Consider the following 14484-nt stretch of genomic DNA (forward strand, 5'->3'; position numbering starts at 1 on the left):
TCATCGACTTGACACTGCTAAATGAGGACCGTCAATCAGGGAGTGCATCCTGAACAACGGAGCGTATATATTCCTTCCTCCCGCGCAGTGTCACTGAATGAACCAAAACATCTTGTCTTGGTCGATGGAGTCCAAGTACTGATGGAGGCGGAATCCGTGCGGCGTCCGTTCTGAGTGTGCGATGATGAAGCTTGCAGACGAACCGTTCCGAACAGCGCGAGCTGCATCACGCTGCTGCGCGGCGTGCCGTTCTGGTCAGCAAAGCACCCTGGAACTCAAAATGGATGTCCTTCCGCGGTGGATGATGTATACAGTTAGATTCTGGATGACGCTATCCGTGCTGGATACATGCAACGTGAGCTTTGGATACGAAGCCATCAGAAGCAGGAAGCGAGTACCGCTTGAACCCGGTTATCCTCCTGTCCACGAAAGGGCAACATAGATGCATACGTCCGTCATTGCAGCAGTAGACCTTGATCGCCGTAGAGACCTGGATCGGTATGCCCCCGGTGAGACAACGTATATGGTTCTTTTGGTATGAGGACCGTACTAGATCCGGAGGAAGGGTCTTGGAGATGATCCAACCATGTGTGCTGCATTCGAATCAGTGATAATTCGACTCAGCGCGTATGTGCCTCCTCACGCAGCGACGTGCACGCCGACTTCAGCCAAATCGTGAATGGTCAGCACGTAACATACGACAGAACTTGAGACTCACCCATTCCAACCGCTAGCGCGCAACGTTTGTGTTCATCAATAGCCAAACAAGAGTACTACCCGAAACACCGAAACACCGAAAGACAATAGGGACAACACCGTCTATCCTTAGGGGGCTCAACTTTCGCATAACACAAAGAGATACAATGCGTGCTCACCGGAAGTATTGTGACCGCCCATTTGAACCACTCTGCGTACGATGGCACACATGACAGCACCTAGACCTGTAAAGATACGCCTGCGGCTTCACGCAGGGGCAAAGTTCAGTCAACGCCTCTATGAAGGCTGTACAGACTCGAAGATCAGCTTCACGCATCACGGGGTGACATAGTATACGGAAGTCATGAACTCGCCTTGGGATGCCATAGCACCTTTGGCAGGGCTCGGAGCCTACATAAGCCGCGGGAAGGCTGCATGAGGACTCGATACACCAGAACCGGCTGCTTCCTAAGCACTCGGATATCTCTGACAAAGTGCGATCCAGCCGAGACCGCGTCACTATCGTCCCTACTTCATGTCGACGTCCCGAGAAGTCGACAGGGCTCCCTGAAGTGAAGAGAGGGAAGGCCGCGGTCTGATGATGGTGCTCGGTGCCCTATCGTTTGATCCAACATGTGACAAAACCATCGCCCGGATTGCGTACAGCAAACGCTCGATTGCTGAGAACCGCCAGTCGCTAGCCTAGATAGTAGTGATACTCTTCAGGGACGGTAAGTGAGCGCAGACGTCAGACAACAGAGGGAGGAAACCTACCGATACCGGCGATGATGAAAAAAGTAAGCGTCAGGCGCATTCCGCCCACTTGAATACACGTAGGTTCGGATCTGGACTAGAAGTAAGACTCTGGGCTCAGTTCACGGCAGGTAGCCCGGTCATCCGCAATTTCCTGGACACTGGCAGGAACGACCAAGGCAACAATATTACGTTAGCTGTCCTTGAATGCCATACGCTCATAGGAGATGAACACTCGTACCTATTCAACGTTGCCGCCGCCATACAGGGAGCCTTGAAATGACATCCCGGAGGACGTCGCACCCTCTTCGTCATCACTCGGCAATGATCATTTGGGCCTTCAGAATGTCGTCTGTCTCTAGCTGCAATAATGTGAGATGACAATCGATGTCCCAGATGAATCACGTCGTGGCACGGTACGGTGTAGACGTGCCTATTCTTGCATTGAGTCTGCTCGCTTAACGGCGGAACTAGAGTGCATGCAACGGTGAGGCCCAGACTGTCGTCTGCAGTCTTCTGTTTACCTCAGGCAACTTCAGGAACGGTACGGTCAGCGACTCGGATGAGGCTACGCTTTCTCTTGGTAAGGTCCTTAGACCCAGGCATGTAGTTTGGAAGCTGGACAGACGAGATGATTTGTACAGTAGTACTTAACTGTATGAATACGATGGATAGCCATCGAACTGTTCGAAGCATCCTCAACTACCTACGCAGCTTCACTAGACCAAGATTCAGTCAGTGATTCTATTGAGATGCCCGGGCCAACAAGCTTCATAATCAGTCATATCTCTCAATCGATAGATATCGCAGACGGCGGTGTTTGACATACCATTTTGGCGCCGACTCTGAGTGTTGGCAAGGAAAGATGAAGGACGCTGTGCTTGGTTAAGGACCGTGGACAGTGACGGTGGACTGCCCAAGATGTTCAGAACATGTTTTTCAGCCACATCTGGTGATGGTCAAGGACGTGTTACGTACGGATGTGACTCCGAGAACCGCAGACCGCAAACCGACGCGCCGATTGCTGGTACTTCAGACTTTTGAAGTTGAGATATGTGTGAAGGCGACACAATAGAATCTACGATACGTGACATGTTCAAGATCAGTAGTACGACGGCATGTACAATACAGCATTGCTTCAGTCTAAGTTGTTGATACCTTCTCTACGACGCTTTCTGCAGCGCAGCCAGTTCCTCTTTCAAGCGCTTCAGCTCCTCCACCGCTCCCGCAATGTCCTGTTCGGCTTCCGGTGTCTTCGGCTTGCCCTTCAGCGTCCTGACGACCTGGCCCTGCTCCGCAATCTTCTGCTCCCACGCGAGAACCTCCGCCGACTTCGGCTGCGCGTCCGACACCGCTCCAGCAGCCTTGTCCGCAGCCTTCTTCGCCGCCGCCGCCTTGCGCTTCGACATGCCCGGCGCGACGTGCGTCGCGTCTGCGCTGGGTTCGACCGCCGCCTCCGCGGGCTTGCTCCCCCCGAACTTCGCGCGCCACGCATCTGCCATCTTCTCGTCGATCTTCTTGAAGAGGTGCTCGGGTGTGCCGATCGTGTGCCCTGCGAGGATGTCCGTCGAGAAGACCTGCGGCACGGAGCGCGCGGGCGCGTTCAGTTGTGTGAGTATAGACGCCTCCGTCGCGGGCAAGAAGGGGTGGATGAGTGCGGAGAGGACGTAAATGAGGTTGATCGCGCGCGAGACGACCTGCGCGCAGCGCTTCGGGTTCTCGTTCATGAGTGCTTTGTTGAGGCCCGAAGACTGGAGGTAGAGGTTGCCTCGGCCGGAGAGGAGCATAACAGTTTGGAGGCCGAGTCGCAGCTTGACGGCGTCCATGGCGTCGAGGTAGTCCTTCAGGTATGCGTTCACTTCCGTGATGAAGTCGGCGTCTACTTCGTCGTTGGGGGAGAGTGGCCCTGGTGCATCACCGCTATCGGGGATCACGCTCTCATATTGCGATGAGACGAACTTCAGTGCACGGTTAACGAAGTTTCCAAAGCTGGCAAACAGATGAGCCCCACGACATCGAGCATATATGCAGAACGTACTTATTGAGCAGGACGCTGTTGTTCGCTGCGATCTACGTTGAACGGTCAGGCATTGCGGTCAGAGCACTGAAGGCATCGCACTTACAATGTCATCCCACGAGAACATGGCATCCGCAGTTTCCGGTCTTATCGAAAGCAGGTAGTATCTCCAGACGGACGGCGGGATGCCGGTCTCTTTTGCTGCGGGTCCGAATACGCCGCGGTTATGACTCTTTGAGAACTTGCCGCCCTCATAGTTCAGGTACTCTGCTCATCCGATCAGTAGACGGCATCGTCGGAATGAGACTGCCCTACCTGTGGTCGACAAGTGGTAGAGCGTCGTCCAAGGGCGGCCATCACCGATTTCGATGGAAGGAAAGTAAACTGTGTGGAAGTAGACATTATCCTTGCCCATGAACTGGTATAGTCGGACGTTGTCCTGGTTGAACCACCACCGCTTCCACTCTGACGTGTAGTTCGCGGTGATACTCGGGTACCCGATCGGTGCATCGAACTGTGCAGGATGTTGGTGTATTGCTGATCTGACATGGAACCACACTCACCCAGACATCTGGTGTACGTCAGCATCAGGTATCTACACACGCTAATCGAGAGTACTCACACAACACCTTGCCCTTCATCCCCTGGTCATCCTCTCCCTCCTCAAGCGGTACAGGTACTCCCCACGTCAAATCGCGTGTAACAGGGCTCGGTCGCAATCCCCCGCGCATCCTCGCATCCACGATCTCGCCGTCGGCATTGATGACTGCGTTCGGCGACCACTTGCCCAGCGTCCAGCGCTGTTTGATCCACGCCTCGGTCTTGGGCTGGAGCGCGTCGAGCTTGACATACATGTGGGCGGACGAGCGCGTGGTCACCTTGTGCGCCCTGCTGATGAGGCAGCGCGGGTTGATGAGGTCGATGGCGTCGAGCGTGCGGGCGCAGACGTCGCATTGGTCACCGCGTGCGTCCTAGCAGCGGGATGAGCATAGTGTATCGAAAGCCGTGAACTCATGGCGGACGTACGTCGGCACCACAGTGAGGGCAAGTCCCTTCGACGAAGCGATCTGCAAGGAATCTGGAGGTATGTAAGTCAAGTTGACGATCATCAGGCTCACGTCTCGCACTTTTGGCAGCCTTCGCAGTAGGTCTGGTCCTTGATTTGCTTCTCAAGGTAGCCGTTGTGGAGGAGGTTTAGGTAGACCGATTGGCAGATTCTGGACAGCGTATGAGCAAAAGGCGGATGTACGAGTAGGTTTGATCACTGACTCTGTATGCAGGGGGGTCGACGTTCGCCCAAAGTGGTCGAAGCTGTACGACTCGTCAACTCCAGAAACGTCGGGTCAGATGACGAACGTATACACCTGAGCTCGAACCAGTTGTACGTCTCGACATGGAGCGTGTTGTACTTGTCGCAGAGTTCGCGGGGAGTCAAGCCTTCCTTCAACGCTTGCGTCTCTGTTGCAGTCCCATACTCGTCGGTGCCACAGATGTACAGGGTTTTCCGGTTCCTCGTTCCTGTGGAGTGGAGGTTGAGGGGGCGTATGCCATGCGGGGAGCGGGGGACCTACGGTTGTATCTAAATACCAGCTTTTCAGAAGGCAGTTTAAGGACGCGAAAGGCACAACTCACCTAGCAAATACATCGGCACTCAGGGTACTTCCAATGATGTTGCCTACAACCCGTCAAGCGCGTCTCAGAGCAATTCGCCGTCACGCGAACAGAGGTCATACCGAGATGCGGCACATTGTTACAGTATGGCAGGGCGGATGTGATCAAGACGTTCTGTTCGCCGTCCTTGGGCAAGCTGGTTGATGTTGAATGGCAACTCGCTCTCGCTGACATCGCTCCACTTACATCGCCTCGCCTGGCTTTGGTATAGCTCGCAGAAGCCCGTCGGCCTCGCGGATCTTTTGAGACATTGCGTGCTATTGAGGTCACAGAGTCTGGATACAGGGTGTAGTACAAAGTGAGCTACAAAACGGACGAGGAGGCGAAGGACAGAATGGTGGCTATCGATGGATGACTCGAGGTCGCGCCAAAACGCGTCTTTTTGGCGCTCGTCCCACTGGCAGACGCGGTCATGATCACTGGCTGCGGCTAGCAAGTACTTTGACGAGTACTGAGTACTCAAAGTACTCAAACCACTACTGCTACTACCCAGGCCAGCCGTCCATGTTTGCGTGCATGCGGCTTTCAGTTAGGCGTGCACCACAGGGGTTCCGAGTCCCGGGTCCGACTCTCGAAACGACGAGTGTCGTGTCACGTACGTCCAATCTTGTTCCACTCAATGAACTACAATGCTCACAAAGTCTAGCTTGACCACGATGCGGTGTAGGCGATGAACGCTTTGTTTGTGACCTAGGATTAGCCGACTGCCACCAGCATCGGAATCGTGACATTCGATTGCTGGGATGGTTCCACCAGCAGCAAATCGAACTGCCCATCATCGACAGGTAGAGAGGCTGTGACTCGCCCCGCCGTCATCGAGGTGTGATCATTGCATTTTTCGTGCTGGATGGCCAATGTACTTGTTGGTGATCGGCCATCTACATTTGTAGTCTTCGCGACTGACTCCATCTGCTCGAAATTGCGCGAACGTAGTCGACTCGCGATTCCGAGATGGTATGCCCTCAGGCATCGGGCCTAGTTGTCATTGGCCACTAAACCTACAGGTGCCCTGATTGAGAGGTGAGATCGATAATCAAGGACATCGGACATTTGAACAGATTCGCTGACTGAACCTTCAAGTCGCCGAAGTGGTCGTAAAAGATTTCTATGTGGTTTGTTGGCTATCAATTGTGATTACTATGCTGTTCACCGCCGCGAGGGGCCCCTCAATGCATCAGCGGTCAAACCAAAACAAGCTAAGGCTGAGGCTGTATAAGATTTGGCTCTTACGGGAGATCTCGTAAGTTATCCGACCTCATAGCACGCACCCACTGTTCACAGACCCTCTGCACTCCTCAAACCATGTCTACCATCCTTCTTCAACTAGACTCGGATCTGGGCTGCATATTCATTGGTGTAATGTTCTCCGCGATGTGAGCTTGAGCTACGAGTTCCTTGGTCGGCACTGATGCGTGCATACATCGCAGGTTCTACGGGGCCACATGCGCTCAAACCATGTACTACAGTTGGCATTACCTGCAACACGATAAAGTCTATGTGAAAGCTCTCGTGAGTCCGATACACCCTCATTGATGTGTGAATGATCACTCACCTAGTCGTCAACTTGAAGGTTCTATTCATATGGTCTGTACGGAAGCACTGAGTCTGTTCTATAGCAAATATCTCACACACCGGACCTTGAAGGATGCTTGACACTGTCATCACTTTTTCAGATATTCATGTACGTGACTTCGTACCAGCTCTATACATATCTCACATGTCGAGTTTGTCGGTAGAACCTATGGTATTATGCTATTCAAGGACGCGCCGATTTGTCTGACCTCATCTTCGCTCCAAGGTGATTTGCCAGTTTACATCGGGTCGCATCGCGTAGCCTTATACTGACTCGTGGTTCAATTCAGAGTCTGGGCCGTAAGTAGCATGTATCACCAGCCTTAGCCCGAGATCCACTCATCTGGTCGTTGCTCATCGCAGCTCGAATATACAACTACAGTGCGGACGTTTCCTTAGCGTTAAATGCTGTGACTGACGTCGATCAGGCCGTCACCATCTGCATTGTACAAATGTGAGTATGCTTAATCAGTAAGACCTCCATGTAGTTGTTACTTATGCGAGTCGCTAGCTTTTATATTCACGGCATTTGGCAACGTGAGTCATCTGGATATAGATACCGCTCCCATCAACTGAGGCTACTCGCCAAAGTAATCGCGTCACGGGAACCGAGCTGGTTCAAAAGCTGGTTCAGGTGGACAGCGAGTTTACTTCCTGTCAGTACTCTCCAGTGCACCTCTTTCCTCGTGTGGCGATGAACACAACTGGCTTAGATGTTATTATCCCTCATGGCTCTCGGTAGGTCCGATCCAGTGTATGCATGTCGGTTGCATGATGACGATACTCCTGGTTGGGTAGTATCTAGCATCAGTAAGTTTCAGGTCTCGTTGCATGGCCTACCATTTAGATGTTGACCATTCCGGAAGTCGGTGTACATGTCTCTGTGTAGGTTGTGAACGGTCATATGCAATGCTCAGCAATTCATTGGTGCATGCTTAGTACTCAAGACTGGATCACGTCGAAGATTCTTCTTAACAGCACGGTCAGCTCCATGTCAATGACAAATTTCGAGGACATCTCATCCCTGCTTTCATTCAGGTCCCCAATACGTTCAAGATATCCGCCGCTGCACTTGCGGATATATACATCAGTTTCGCTCTTTGCTGGACGCTGCGCAGCCGGATGACGGGCTTCAAACGGTGTCGTATACAGTCCCTCGTATTCATCAAACCGTCATATAACTCACGTCGTTCCCTGAAAGCACGGACAATATCCTCCAGAAGCTTGCTGTATGCATGATCCATCGCGGTGTTCTAACAACGTAAGCCAAGGTCCAATTCAGCTGTTACGTGACTTAACCATCGGGTCCCACACGCCAGTGTGATACAGATTGCGTTGATGGCAGCGGTTGGTCTATGGGCTCTCTCATTGCCCGTCCGCTGCGTACTAACACTACACATGACACAATAGTACCTGAACTCCATAAATCAAACCAAGATGACCTGGGTCATCTTTCACTGCGCAGGAGGCAAGAGTACGCATCCGCCGCTGTTGCAGCCTTGTTTACCTGGCTGACCGTACTGATTTCGCAGTCTACGTGAACTCGATGATGGCAGTGTAAGCGATGGTTCAGTGGCCATTCAGGTCCATGCCCTTACACGCGTGCTAACCGACGGTGTCCCGATCCAGTTTGAATGCGCGCCAGCACCTCAAGAGCGGTGTGTCGCACATATCCGCCACTTTTACTTAGAAGACGACCGGTGTGCCCCCAGAAGTTGTGCGAACAGAGCACAAGCCTGTACTGTAGCGTAGCAGTATACGTATAACGAATGTTTCTGTTGGTGCACAACTGCTCCAAGGCCGACCAAACGTCATAGTACATCGCACTCTGAGTTCCAAGCATTCACGCTTAAAGAGGTGAGGTATATAAAAACACATCTGATACACCGGCGATGTCCGGACTGTACTACTACACGTACCATATTCCCGGACGAACATTAGCTTCCGAGGCGTATCAGAAATTAATTAGAGTGGAAACCGAAAACAACCCACCAATGGCATATCCACGTCGAAGGAGTCTGATTGCCAGTGGTGCCCAAAAACTCGGGGGCTAGGGCTGGCATACGCATCTATGGTACGCCGGAAGGCCACAGTTCGATTTCCGTTTGAGGTGGCTGTTGCCGAGGCCCGATCTGCTTATGTAAGCTAATCTGGCGAAAGTCTTGTTCCGATTCGTGCCTCCCCTCACTAGATTCAAGCTCTACTGAGTGCTACAGACTATTGTTGATCTGTATCGGGTTGAATTGTAGCTTTTGAATACATTGTGGGGAGTCCATATCTCAAATTTGAGCCGGAAGAGCCGGAACCTCGGTAAGCGCCGTCGGGTAAGTAACGGTCACACTTGGCGGTGGACGACGTCTTCGCACGGGGGCGATTGGGCGCAATGCTTTGAAACTTATCTGGCTTGACTCACAAAAAATGGTTGGATAACTCACATCGCTGCGGATGACAAGAACTTAAGTGCAACCGATGTCCGCCGCCTGTCCAATTTAGGCAGGTGTGACCGTGAGTCTGGGGCGCTTACGGAGTTCCGGCACGCCGAGACAGACAATCCATACCACAGAACACCCAAAATCCATTGGAAAGCCGATAATGCACTCAATAATGTCTCTTGTGTGTCTCAGAGTACATGGTGGATGAGCTAATCTAAGGGAGAGCACAGACGAGGCCATGCAACACTCGGCCAGAGTGGCTTACGTAAGCAGATCGGGCCTCGGTAGCGGCCGTACCATGGCCGTATCACTGATTTGAACTGTGGCCTTCCGGCCGACCTTACGCATCGGGACTTGTGGGCCTGAGGCCTGAGGACCGATCCTTGAAGAGTACATATCACGATTTTGATTGTTTGGCGTGAGTACACAAACTGAGACAATCGCACCTCGAGGACGGCCTTGCGGTCCAGATTCTGATTCCAGAATGGCGAACAATTTGTGGCGGACGAGCGCTGGGCGCTGCGCACGCCGCCCGATCTGGCGATCTGGCTGCTGCTGCGACATTGATCCCGACGCCCGCCGCCACGCCATCTGCGATCTTCAATCGTCGACCCTCTAATGGTACGCGTTGGTACGCTCTAGGTTTTGACGAGCGGCCGTCGAGAAGGGAAAGATCAATAGAAGCCTTCTTGACACAGCAATCGTCCACAAAGGCCTACAGTGCCATGGGCGCGCGTTGCATGTACAACTTGCCTCTTATCCTCATCACCACCGCGCGAGTATGAGGCAGGCTAGCTGGGTGTTTCTCCCGGGCCACCTTCTCTGGTGAGTAATTGTTCCGATGAGACGAAGCAACTGACAAGGACCTGTGTCATAGGGTCAAAGCGCGTTCCGTTTTAGGAAGACGATACGGAAAGGGACACGGTACGGAAAGGACTAGACTTCAATGTCAGGGTCTCCTCCTTCATGTCCAATAGGCTAAGGGTACTGGTGAGAGAAGGAAGACATGGTGTGCATACCGGCACAGCATTTCCGAAAGGCGGTTCTCTCATTGCGGTCCGCCATACAACGATAAAAGTACCATCCTCGCCGATGAAGGCTGCGATGGCTTAGGCGCACTCTTGTTCCCAGGAAAGAGAACACGGATGTGTGAGTTATCCCTTTGTTGCATATCATGTAAGTCATCTCAACTCACGTTATCTCAGTCTTGAGGAAAGCTGATGAATGGATCGCTAGTCGTTGTTAGAGCTGCAATAGCTCTTTCTAGATTATGTCAGCATTCGCGACTGTATGCGTCGTAGCGAGGCAAGCCTTGGTCAAGTCAATGGCGAACGTGCGACATCCGATGAGCAACCCGACCCCGCCATGCCTCCGCTTCCTGTTCAGGTACGCTTCTCGTCATTAGATAATCTTCTCGCAATGACAGCCCCTGAACAAGGCCTCCGCTTCCGGCTTCCTCCTGGGCGGTAAAATGCTGATAACGATCTTTCCCGGAGCCTATTCCCCGATTCTGACTGTGGGTCCACATGCCGAGTATGGATATCCCGAATGCATCCATGCGCATCCATTCGCTCCCTACAGTCCATCTGCCACCACCCCAGGCCTCCACCGCCAATTTTACTCTTGAAAATCCCCAAGGTCACTCTTCCTTTGAATTTGGCCATATCAGTGCGCTAGGCGCAGCGTGGCGGTCGTTATGCGACCAGCAAACTCAACTTAGCCTGTGTGTGTCGGGCGCTAACAAATTTGCTGAAAACTCGGGCTTCAACGGATTCGGAGGCGTTGACAACAGTTACATTACATCGCTGGCCGTAGACGGACGACTTGGAGCTACGGGGACAGTATTTTTCGCTCAGCGTCGTCAATTTGCGCATGTGGACGACTTCAGCGTATATTCGCACCCTATGGAGCGCCTGCGTCGTCTGTGCCACCTTCAACGGCCTCGCCTCAGGCAAGTACCACCTCGCCCTTATCAGCTCGCACCTCCTTCAACTTTTTGCATTCCAGCTGCCCGACACGAGGAGTAGTGACTCGAGTAGCCCCGCTGGCTCGGTCGGCAGCCAGCCGGACCGCCGCGGCGGCGGCGACGGGCACGGGGGCCCCCAAGACGTGTCGCATGTTCCGGCTGTTACAGGGCAGCCGAGTAGGGCTCAGGGCTCACAGATGGGCGCGGTGATACACACACAGGGCGCGGCAACCGTGTCACCACAATCGATTGGTCCCGATACATCCTACAGTGCATATATTCGTCGTGGCGGGTTGGAACAAGCTGGCGTTGGGAATACGGTGGCACATGGGATGACGGGTAATGTACTCCAACGTCAACCGGTGCATCGGTTCGCCTCTACAGGTATCGTAGCGGGCCCACCGCCGCACCACTTCTTCGACGAGCGGCGCCACATCCACGGCGGCGACCCTCCTTCCCACTCCCACACTCCATCTTTTCCGCAGACCCCACAACTCGACTTTCGCACTCGCCAGCTCTCTCTTGAAGACAACCCGGTGCACTACGAAAGGCATCCACAGGCGCAGCATGGTGTGGCGCCACCATTCCCGCCCTCCCCGTCAACAGCACCCGCGGGCATAGGTCCTGGCAACGTTCCGCAGCCTCAGCCCCATCTGAACTATATCGCCGCAGCCAATTTGGGTGAAAATCTGACACTCGACATGCTGTCGGATTCCGCCATCCCCGGAGAAAAGCCCAACTACCCGTACCCAACTCTGATTAGGGCGGCGATCCTCGGTAGTCCACGCAGGGCTCTCACTCTGCAAGGAATCTACAGAGCACTTCAAGATAGGTTCCAATGGTTCAGAGACCACGGAAACGACAGGGCTTGGCAGGTGAGAATCGAGTCATCGTACTGACGCCACAAACACTGATGGGCTCCTTCCAGAACTCGATCCGCCACAATCTCTCGCTGAACAATGTGTTCCGTAGACTGGCTAAACCCATTACGGAACCCGGGAAAGGCAGCTACTGGACCGTCGACCTCGCTGCAGGCGAAGGCAACAAGCGGGAGCGCAAGCGCACCAAGCGCTCCGGCAGGACCCAATACAATCAGCGCACAACTCAAGCCGACGCGCCTTCTACATCACGCTACGCCGCGAAGGAAAATAGCAGCAGTGAGGAGGAAGGCGACGGCCAGTTTAGGCGACCATCTCACAGCCAGAGCCTCCCCACAACTCCGTACCTCAGCCGGCCAATGTACAACCCACCGCACGTCGACCCGGCGCTTCTGCAGGGACACTTCGTCGGACAGGGCCGTATGCTGCCGCCCAGGAGCCCCAGACTTGGGCCGGCTCCATACGCTCGCTCTGCCTTCCCGATGCCTGCTCCTATGTCGTCTCTACAGGACTCGCATTTCCCTGCGCTTGGCCATTTCTCAGTTCGCCCAGGTCAAACCACGACATTCGGGAACCCGACGTTCGGTCATGGCCCGTCTGGCTTCGACGCGTGGGAAGCCTCCTTCATGGCCGGCCCTCCTGCGGGACCGCCGACCTGGGGTACGCAGGCTTCTCCTTCGCCGATATTTGACATGCCCTTCCCGCATGCAGGTCCATCTCATACTCCCGACATCGGATACTCGCCTCAGATCCCTGCTCAAAATACTCGAGGCCGTTCTAATCGTCCCATGACCAGCCCTGCTACGATGGTTGCGGGTGCTTCTAGCGCCGCGATGGGTGTCCAGTCGAATACACCTATCTATCACCGCGGCTCTATTGCTGTCTCTGCCGATACCGTAGGTTCAGCTACCGGCACGAGCTCTCAGAGCTCTGTCTCCGAGACCAGCAGCGTTCACAACGTCGCGGGACCCAGTGTTCTCCGTGTCTACAAGCGCGAGAGCAGTTCGTCTGGGTCGTCTCAGGAGTTATAGGTCCCCTCGAAGGTCTACTGCGGCCGGTCGATGTCTTCCGCGGAAGGTTCAAACCTCGTGTCATGGAGGATATTCCAATAGGATATGCGCCTAGCCTCACTCCTCATGAAGCCACCTGTCGCCTCGCTTTGACATGTTCAAGCTATGTCAAGACACTGTCGTCCGCCCTGCCATCCTTCCCCTCATGCTATTCTGCTTTCGTGTTTTGTAAATTCAGCTCTGCCGATCCTGTTATCGAAGTCCGCTCTCGAGTGTTCCGTCACGCTTCTCTGTTGGCTACCCTGCGACCCGTGGGAGGACCGTTCGTATCGCGTTGCGATGCACCTACGATCCTGCCAGGGGGTGCAGCTCATTGCCCAAAACTATCCCCCTCTATATCTTATTGTCGATGCGGCGCAGTGTACGAATGAAATGTCGGCGATCTCTTGTCTAACCACGCTTTTCGAACGCTTTCCCGTATCAAACGTATAGGCTCCATCGCTTCACAAACTACGAATACCTTCGGTGTATGACCTGTGCTCCACGGATGTCTTGATTATCGTTGACAAGAATGCCTGCTGTGTAGCATTGTCATTTTGGATACCCAGCCTTGTGTACATATGTAGCCCATGTATATCTATAGTTTCAGCCGCTTGTCTTCCTGGATCTTGAACAGATTAGAGTTTCGCCGAGGTGAACAACACCGTTAGTAGGACTATCACACTGCCTACAGGCTACCGCATCCATATGTTGTATCCATCGCGGTAAGTGGGAATTTCATTGTTGCCCATTCGAACTGATCATGCATCATACATCCCGCGCATTAATGTCCATCCTGAACCATCTGAGAGATGACTCGCTGGGCGAAGTAACGGTAGGCCAGAGTCTGTCAGTGTCACAGTCTGTGGCGGACGAGCGCCTAGAGGCTAGCGCGCCGCCCGATCTTGCGATCTGACCGCCGCCGGCGACATTGATCAAGATCCCGCCGCCCGCTGCCACGTCATTTGTGGCCTACAATTGTCGATGCTCGTTATTTCGTTCGGCAATTGTGCGGCACGATAAGTGACCACCGGAATGGGTAAGATCAATGGAAGCCTTCACGACACAACGCACGCCCACAAAGAGCAACACAGTCGGGCGCGCGCTGCTCGCACAGCTTGACCCCTGTCCTCATCCCCCGTTCGTTGAGCGAGGTTGCTTGGGTCATGTAGTCGAGTATTCTGCGCACTGAGCCAGGTGAGTAGGCTTCGCCTGTGAGGTGAATTAGCTGATAAGAAATTGAAACGCAGCATCAAGGCCCGTGCACTCTCTATCTCTGGAACAGGTAGTACGGAACTCGCGACCAGACGTCAGACGCGCCGGGCTTCCTCGCGTCAGTACGAGAGATGAAGATATAGCGAGCTGATCTACAATGTGAGTTATCCAAAGATTGGTTGGGACGATTGCGGCGAACCATTATAGAGCCGTATAGGTGAACCTTTATAACCCT

The 14484-nt window shown here is 53.7% G+C and overlaps 4 protein-coding genes across 4 annotated transcripts; 3 read left to right on the plus strand and 1 right to left on the minus strand.

Moving 5' to 3' along the window:
• Positions 1 to 2441: 2441 nt before the first annotated feature.
• On the minus strand, positions 2442 to 5388 carry C8Q71DRAFT_896911 (methionyl-tRNA synthetase; the record flags this gene model as incomplete). Its single annotated transcript, XM_047928752.1, has 14 exons — positions 2442 to 3438; positions 3488 to 3519; positions 3573 to 3733; positions 3782 to 3980; positions 4030 to 4037; positions 4089 to 4437; positions 4493 to 4544; positions 4594 to 4683; positions 4736 to 4777; positions 4831 to 4984; positions 5038 to 5045; positions 5099 to 5141; positions 5200 to 5273; positions 5324 to 5388. The coding sequence occupies 14 exons, from the start codon at positions 5386 to 5388 to the stop codon at positions 2613 to 2615; spliced, it is 2103 nt and encodes a 700-aa protein (XP_047780524.1). The 3' UTR covers positions 2442 to 2612.
• Positions 5389 to 6264: 876 nt separating this feature from the next.
• On the plus strand, positions 6265 to 7157 carry C8Q71DRAFT_538448 (uncharacterized protein). Its single transcript, XM_047919214.1, has 6 exons — positions 6265 to 6510; positions 6565 to 6634; positions 6754 to 6818; positions 6874 to 6935; positions 7000 to 7090; positions 7138 to 7157. The coding sequence occupies exons 1-5, from the start codon at positions 6440 to 6442 to the stop codon at positions 7011 to 7013; spliced, it is 282 nt and encodes a 93-aa protein (XP_047780525.1). The 5' UTR covers positions 6265 to 6439; the 3' UTR covers positions 7014 to 7090; positions 7138 to 7157.
• Positions 7158 to 7226: 69 nt separating this feature from the next.
• On the plus strand, positions 7227 to 8508 carry C8Q71DRAFT_538394 (uncharacterized protein). The gene is made up of 12 exons (XM_047919213.1): positions 7227 to 7246; positions 7301 to 7365; positions 7423 to 7447; positions 7508 to 7519; positions 7576 to 7594; positions 7649 to 7691; positions 7748 to 7848; positions 7911 to 7970; positions 8029 to 8056; positions 8120 to 8183; positions 8242 to 8266; positions 8339 to 8508. The coding sequence occupies exons 3-12, from the start codon at positions 7423 to 7425 to the stop codon at positions 8397 to 8399; spliced, it is 438 nt and encodes a 145-aa protein (XP_047780526.1). The 5' UTR covers positions 7227 to 7246; positions 7301 to 7365; the 3' UTR covers positions 8400 to 8508.
• A 2519-nt stretch (positions 8509 to 11027) lies between these two features.
• C8Q71DRAFT_538522 (uncharacterized protein) lies at positions 11028 to 13107 on the plus strand. The gene is made up of 3 exons (XM_047919215.1): positions 11028 to 11092; positions 11149 to 11982; positions 12036 to 13107. The coding sequence occupies exons 2-3, from the start codon at positions 11305 to 11307 to the stop codon at positions 13014 to 13016; spliced, it is 1659 nt and encodes a 552-aa protein (XP_047780527.1). The 5' UTR covers positions 11028 to 11092; positions 11149 to 11304; the 3' UTR covers positions 13017 to 13107.
• Positions 13108 to 14484: the final 1377 nt, after the last annotated feature.

Source organism: Rhodofomes roseus, assembly GCF_022264815.1.
Source record: "Rhodofomes roseus strain CIRM-BRFM 1785 chromosome Unknown C8Q71scaffold_7, whole genome shotgun sequence".
Taxonomy (NCBI): domain Eukaryota; kingdom Fungi; phylum Basidiomycota; class Agaricomycetes; order Polyporales; family Fomitopsidaceae; genus Rhodofomes; species Rhodofomes roseus.